At 34.9% G+C, this 7,437-nt stretch overlaps 1 protein-coding gene across 1 annotated transcript; it reads right to left on the bottom strand.

Moving 5' to 3' along the window:
• Positions 1 to 2,146, bottom strand: LOC137715914 (OVARIAN TUMOR DOMAIN-containing deubiquitinating enzyme 5-like). The gene is made up of 3 exons (XM_068455275.1): positions 2,023 to 2,146; positions 1,506 to 1,607; positions 1 to 1,126 (listed from the first exon to the last, which is right to left on the bottom strand). The coding sequence occupies exons 2-3, from the start codon at positions 1,595 to 1,597 to the stop codon at positions 259 to 261; spliced, it is 960 nt and encodes a 319-aa protein (XP_068311376.1). The 5' UTR covers positions 1,598 to 1,607; positions 2,023 to 2,146; the 3' UTR covers positions 1 to 258.
• Between the last annotated feature and the right edge of the window lie 5,291 nt (positions 2,147 to 7,437).

Below are 7,437 nucleotides of genomic sequence, written 5' to 3'. Positions count from 1 at the left end.
TGATTTCCTGTGGTTATAATAAAAAGTGCTTACAAAAGAGGTCTTTCAATCTTTTCCACGTACTGAAGAGAAGAAGCGACTGAATGTTAATAGCGCACAAACAAAACTATTCAATAATAAATCTAGATCAGGACATCCCAATCGATCTCACGAACAAAACTAACTGGACAAGAAGGAGCAAAACGTGCTTTTTCACACCACAAATTACAAACCAGATCAGCAAGCCAAGGGTGTGTGTCCGGGTTCTCGGCTATTTGATCATATTCGAACCACGGAATTATAGTGCTCACCAAGCCCAAATGCATGCTTATGGTATGACAACATAATACTCGAATCGGAAGAACCTGTACCGCTATCGGATTTGTACTCCTTCCCCATCTCCACATCAGGGAAGGATCCTGAGTATATCTTGATAGGCTTTTTAAGGCAGTGCGTTAAAGCACCGAGCTCTAGCTGTCCTCCCCATGCTGCAGTTGACTCCACTTCTTTACAGTAGTTCTCAAACCTCTCTGCAAGTGACTCGTCAGAATCTCCATCTGCTGGATTCTCCGACAAGAAAAAAGGGAGAAAATCAGATGCATGCTTCCTCATATAAGCAGCTACCATTTCTCGAAGCTGTTGGTACGTGTAAGGTGATGAACCTCCGGAAAGGTGGGTCAGCTGATCCTGGATAGCTCGGTAGAGGCAATGGCCATCAGGCTTTATTTCATTAATGGTCAAGCCAAAGGGTTCGAGCTTTTTCTCTAGTTTTTCACCCTCAATCATTCGATCACTTACTAAGTTGCTCTGCTCTTCTTGAATTCTTTGCTCCCTGGCTGCATCTTGCTGAGCCCTCTTCTCTCGCCTCTTCGAACTCTTGCTGGGTTTTGCCTGCTCAGGTTCACTGGTGACAGAAACACCAGCTATGGCCTTCACTAAAGTGTCAAGTTTACTTTTCTCATTCCCATTACTAGCACTATAGCCTAACAAAACAAGTTCTGCAGCATGTTTTTCTTTAAGATTAGCAGAAAGCCGAGTAATCTCTTCCTCCACCTGCTTTTTCTTAGCTTTTTGTTCAGCCTTGCTCCCTTTGGCAGCTGCCTTTTTCATTTCAGTTTCCTTGTCCTGAAGTTTTGATATCTCTTTCCTGTATAAACAAACATGTCGTCAACGGGGGAATGACATGAATGATTTATGGGAAAGTTAACAAAGTAGGCTAACAGTTTTAAGGCACCAGCCTCAATGAAACTACAACAAATCCACATTCTTATTCTCAACCACTTCTGGGAGAGCATGAAAACGCTTTATGCATGTCATGATCGAAACAAATACCACCGCACCAATTCAAATATCTTGAAGACAAGTGTGCATATTAGACGACCACAAGTGTGTTTGATTACAAATGTACCGTATAGGTTTAAGAACTAATCTCACTTGCTTTACCAATGGAACCGCCAGCCAAATACAACATCATAAGAAAATCTAAAACAGAAGAACCGATAACGCAGACTTGATGAGAAAATCACCTGTGCCTAGAAAGCATTTCGTCACGAGTTTCCTGTGTATTCTCAGAAGCTTTGTCTGACATTGTATCAGATACTTCTTGTGCATCCTCCATTGAAACAACCCTGAAATCAACTTCAACAAATTATAAAATCATCCATCACGAAAATCGCAATGTTTGAATCTTTACCAAATCCCAGCCTGACCCAACATCTAAAATCAAAGCAGAAACTAAGAAATAATTCAATACAACACCAAATCAAATCACAAAAAATAACACCAAATTATACAAGGATCTTCATTAAAGTCCAATGAATAATTTTACCGTAAACAAAAGTACAACATAATAATCCCAATTGAGATAATCCAATATTAAGATTTGAAATTCAGCATTCTTTGAAGAAAAAAAAACCCAACATTCAGACTCTGTTTTTTGTTTCAGATAATTTGAATCAACAGTTTGGATGCTTGAATATTATGCTAGGACTATGAACTTCAAATTCCCAATTTAATTCAGCTGATGGGTAGAACGAAATCAACCTGCCTGAGAGTCCTCCTTTGCCGTCGACGGCGATCGCAAGCTAAGCCCTCTGAAGCTTGTCACGGCAAAAGCCCTAACCCTTCATTTCACTCTACTATCCGCAAAAGCCCTAATTGAGGAGAGCCACGGATAATTGGGGATTGCTTATTCAAAGAGAATAAGCTCTCTACAAGCTATTGGGCCTAATACACCTCTCCATATACGAGCAAATGGGCTTTACTACTTGCTTTTATAAATTTTGAATCCGATCACCGGCCCAACCCAACCAACCTAAATCCAAAACCTTCCAGCATGGGAGGATCCGTACTTAAACAAGTCCCCGTGTTCCTCGAATGGATCTATTAGTTGTTGAGAGGGTTGCTCAAAAACAGTATATAATGTGTACCCAATAAAACTTACAAGTAAACAAGATAAAAAGATGGCAACCAAGGTTGTTGTTTCCATTATTATTCTTGGGTTCAATAGATAGATCACGTTATTCGTCCGACTATACTTAAAAATAGTAATATTCATATTTTATCAAACAGTTGGTGGGTATAATCGTCTGCAGAGCCATGTTGCATGGTTGTTGATAGATGCAGACAACTCTTGAGCGACATACATCAAGAAAGTATGTCCATATATGTCGACATCAACGCAGACAAAGGCACTACCGAGATTTTTTCATACACCTTATGTGCACGAATCGATTACTACCTTAGACGACCAACAAGTCGTCTAAGGCACTCCTCAATAATTTTTCAGACCAAACTGACCACGCTAGCCCTTAATGAATCCTTCACTAGGGACCAGTCGGACATTCGCGTGTTCACCACGAACTCAAGAATTTCTCCACCAACGTCAGCCCCATCGAATCCTAAATTTAAAGGAGATAGATTCTTTGCCCTTCCACTTCCCGTGCCCTCCTGTTTGTGTGGTTACGGTTAAGTCATGTCAATATTCATATTAATATTCATTTTTGTCTTATTATCTCTATAAAAAAAAATATTGATATGGCTTAACCGTGACTATACAAAATAGGAGGATATGAAAAATGGGAGCGCAGAGAATATTCTTTTAAATTTAAATGCCTTTGTCAGTGGTGCCATCATGCATGTTGATCGATGAGGACAATGCTGAATTGCTAATGTCATGCATCATGAAGCATGACCATGCATGTGGTTTTTTTTTTTTATCTTTATTCTTGGATGCATATGGAGGAGATACGTGTCATATTCGCAGATTTTAATATCAGGGTTCTTTCCAACGCAGAACAATCATGAAGATGCATCTATTCCCAACGTAATATGTTAGAAATTGAGATTCTCTATAGAACTTTGTATTTGAAATCCATGGATTCAAAAATTTAGATGTGACTTCTATTAATTCATTCTACTGATTTACTTTACACAAAATCAAAATTTTAAATTGTCCAAATCTTTCTTTTTTAAACGGTGCAAATTTCCTAATCAATCAACTTCAAATACGGAAATCTGGCGAGGATCTCAACTCATATTTCAACCCTCAAATGAAAGATTTTTTCAATTGGCATTGGAATGAGACTTGCAGTGCTAAGGCAGTTGACTTACTAACACGTAACAGAGGAATAATATCTGTCAAAACAAAATCGAGGTTTAGAGTTCAGTTTCACTTCTTTTTAGGAACTGTTATTAGCATTTTAAAATTTTTATTTTACATTTCTCACAAGTATATATATATATTTAATTATAGAAAGTTTGGAATATCAAATGAGATTTTTAGAATATTAATAACAATTTTCTTTTTTTATTATTTTATTATTGAACGTGATAAATACATGCGTACATGCATTATTGAATATAAACGAATAAAACTTGAAGATTAACAAATAGGGAAATGCTTGCATATCAGTACAACAAGTATAAATCCTAAACCTAAATCATAATTTTTGAAGGTCGGTCATGTAAGTTAGTCTCTCAGTCGACAACTCCCTAGCCCTAAATATTCCTTGAATTTCATGAAGGGACCATTCGAACAAAGTGGAATTCTATTGGATAAACTCTTTTATTCCACATCAGCCACGTACATGGACACTACGATAATCACAAAAGAACCGAAACTGATGCATGCATGCAATCGAGCGATATGGGAAAGGGGGTGAAGGAGTTGGATATTCATTTTTATCAATGTGAAATTTATTTTCAACACGCTTTTTTACATATTCTGTAACTATAAAGAAGTTAGATATCTACTATAAAACCAATTGACAATATAAAAAGTAACCAAACTTATAAGCATATGCAAGATCATCTCATATATGTGAGATTCATTTTCAACATAGTCGAACACATTACTTTGGTAATTATTGATTAACAAAAAAATTTAAGTTAATCACTGTAGTTAGAATTCTCTTATATCCATCAGTATCGTTTTACCTCTCTATATATTCTACAGGAAGAAAATCAAGAATTGGATTTCTTAAAATCAAGAGTTGGGTTCCTTTGCCAATAAAGATTAAAAATAGTAAATTTCATTTTTGTTTACTATGATAGTGATGTTATTGTTATGCATGCCATATTGGCATATTGCTACGTTGGTTGAAGAATTTAGCAGCATATACAGTGTCAAGGTGTCCAGGAAAATATATCAAATATGTAAAATTATCTAGTTATATATGGCCCAAATTCCTATCTAGTGATCTCTGACTTTGCAAAATAATTGCAAAAAAGATGGGTTCCCTACTTGTTGAATATGTTGTGTTTAATATTGGAATAGGATCCTATGCGGATTTTATTTGTGGTGATTCGAAAGATCAATCAATTATATCTGTTTATTGTACATTATGCGGTTAAAATTTATTTTAAATTTTTTATTTAAAATTGAATATAAATATTACATAACAAAAACTGACCGTACGATATACAATAAACGGATCCGAACATGATTGATTGATTCTGTACAAAAAGGATCAGAGAGGATCCTCGTCTGTGTTCAATGCTGAATTGCTAATGTCATGCATCATGAATCATGATCATGCATGTGGCTTTTTTTATATTTTATCTTTATTCTTGTATGCATATGGAGGAGATACGTGTCATATTCGCAGACTTTAATATCAGAGTTCTTTCGAATGCAGAACAAGCATGGGGATGCATCGATTCCCAACGTAATATTTGAGAAATTGAAATCCTCTTTAAATCTTTGTGTTTGAAGTTGATGGATTCAAAAATTTGGACGTGATTTTTATTAGCTTATTCTACTCGCTTACTTCATACAAAAATTAATTCTTGAAAACTGTCCAAATTTCTTTTTTTTGAATGTTCATATTTTCAAATCCGTCGTCTTCAAACACAGAGATCTGGTGAGGATCTCAACTCATATTTCAACCCTCAAATGAAAGATTTTTTCTGTTGGCATTAGGATGAGACTGCAGTGCTAGGGCAGTTGACTTAATAACACATAACAGAGGAGTAATAATCTATCAAAACAAAATCGAGGTTCGGAGTTTAGTTTTACTTTTTTTTTTTTAGGAAACTATAATCAGCACTTCAAAATTTTCATTCTACACTTCTCATAAGTGTATTTTTCCTTTTAATTATAGAAAGTTTGGAGTGCCAAATGAGATTTTTGAAATGCTAATAACAATTTTTTTTTAATATTATTTGTATTATTGGACGTGATAAATGACATGTGTACATACATTATTGAATATAAACGGATAAAAATTGAACATTATCAAATAGGGAAATGCTTGCATATCACTACAACAGTTATAAATCCTAAACATAAATCATAATTTTTGAAAGTCGGTCATGTAAGTTAGTTACTCAGTCGACAACTCCCCAGCCCTAAATATTCCTTGAATTTCATGAAGGGACCATTCGAACAAAGTGGAATTCTATTGGATAAACTCCTTTCTTCCACATCAGCCATGTACATGGACACTACCATAATCACAAAAGAACCGAAACAGATGCATGCATGCAGTCGAGCGATATGGGAAAGGGGGTGAAGGAGTTGGATATTCATTCTTATTAATGTGAGACTTTGTAATTACGAAGAAGTTAGGTATCCACCATAAAATCAATTGACAATATGGAAAGTAGCCTAACTTATAAGCACATGTAAGGTCATCTCATTTATGTGAGAGTTATTTTCAACATAGTCGAACACATTACTTTGGTAATTACTGATTAGCAAAAAAAAATTAAGTTAATCATTGTAGTTAGAATTCTCTTATATCCATCAGTATCGTTTTACGTCTCTATATATTCTATAGGAAGAATATCAAGAATTGGGTTCCTTAGTCAATAAAGGATTAAAAATGATGGATTTGATATTCATTTATTATGATAGTAGTGTTATCGTTATGCATGCCATATTGGCATATTGCCATGTTGGCTGAAGAATTTAGCCGCATATACAGTGTCAAGGTGTCTGGGAAAATATATCAAATATGTAAAATTCTCTAGTTATATATGGCCTAAATTTCGGATCAGGATCCTTTCCTAATCTAAGGATGAGGATCCTCATGACCAAGAGATGTGGACCGTTGGATAAAAATCCAACGGTTATAATTATTATAACTTTAAAGGGACCCCTCTATTTGTAGCCGTTGGATAAAAATTCAAACGGTCCACATCCCTTTGTCATGAGGATCCTCATCCTTAGATTAGGAGAGGATCCTAGTCCCTAAATTCCTATCTAGTGATCTCTGACTTTGCAAAAAAGATGGGTTCCCGACTTGGTGAATATGTTGTGTTTAATGGAATAAGATCCTCTCCGGATTCTCTTTGTGAGGATCCGGATGATCAATCAATCGTGTCCGTTTATTATACATCGTGTAATTTGAAATTATTTTGAATTTTTTTTAAAATTGAATATAAATAGTACTTAACGAAAACTGACCGCACAATGCACAATATACAGATATGATTGATTGATTTTCGAATTCCCAAAAGAATCCAGAAAAATCCTCATCCATGTTTAATTATGATAAAGTTCATGCTTGTTGTCCCCCTTTTCTCTAAAGAGTTAATTTCTACTATATATAAATACATTATATTATTATTAATATTACAGTACTGTATCTTGATGCACTGATGCTATCAACCAGGACCGAATGTGTGTTGGTGGGTTAATATATGTATATAACATACATACATACATATATATATATGGTTCTTATTGCAAGTTTTTTAGACCCTATTCATCGTACGGACATTATAGGAGTTCTAAATTATAATTACTGTGTGATTATATATATATATATATATATATATTATACAATATAATTTTTTATAGCATATTGTAGGGTCGGTTGAAGAATATAAGAATTTCGGGTTGCAAAGTTGACAAATTGGGTCTAATGAGCTGATGCTTTTGTGATAAAATTCCTATATTTGCGTGCATTGCAGTAAGAAGTAAGATGAAGAAAAATATTAGTATGATTAGAA

The sequence above is a fragment of the Pyrus communis genome, chromosome 14 (genome assembly GCF_963583255.1).
Source record: "Pyrus communis chromosome 14, drPyrComm1.1, whole genome shotgun sequence".
NCBI lineage: Eukaryota > Viridiplantae > Streptophyta > Magnoliopsida > Rosales > Rosaceae > Pyrus > Pyrus communis.
This window is presented reverse-complemented; position numbering and strand designations above follow the sequence as displayed.

What these genes read in the sequence shown, in the direction of transcription:
- LOC137715914 (XM_068455275.1), bottom strand. Translation starts at nt 1,597, where the DNA reads ATGGAGGATGCACAAGAAGTATCTGATACAATGTCAGACAAAGCTTCT. An exon ending in GAAATGCTTTCTAGGCACAG is followed by an intron (nt 1,127 to 1,505) that starts GTGATTTTCTCA and finishes TTGTTTATACAG; the next exon opens with GAAAGAGATATCAAAACTTC.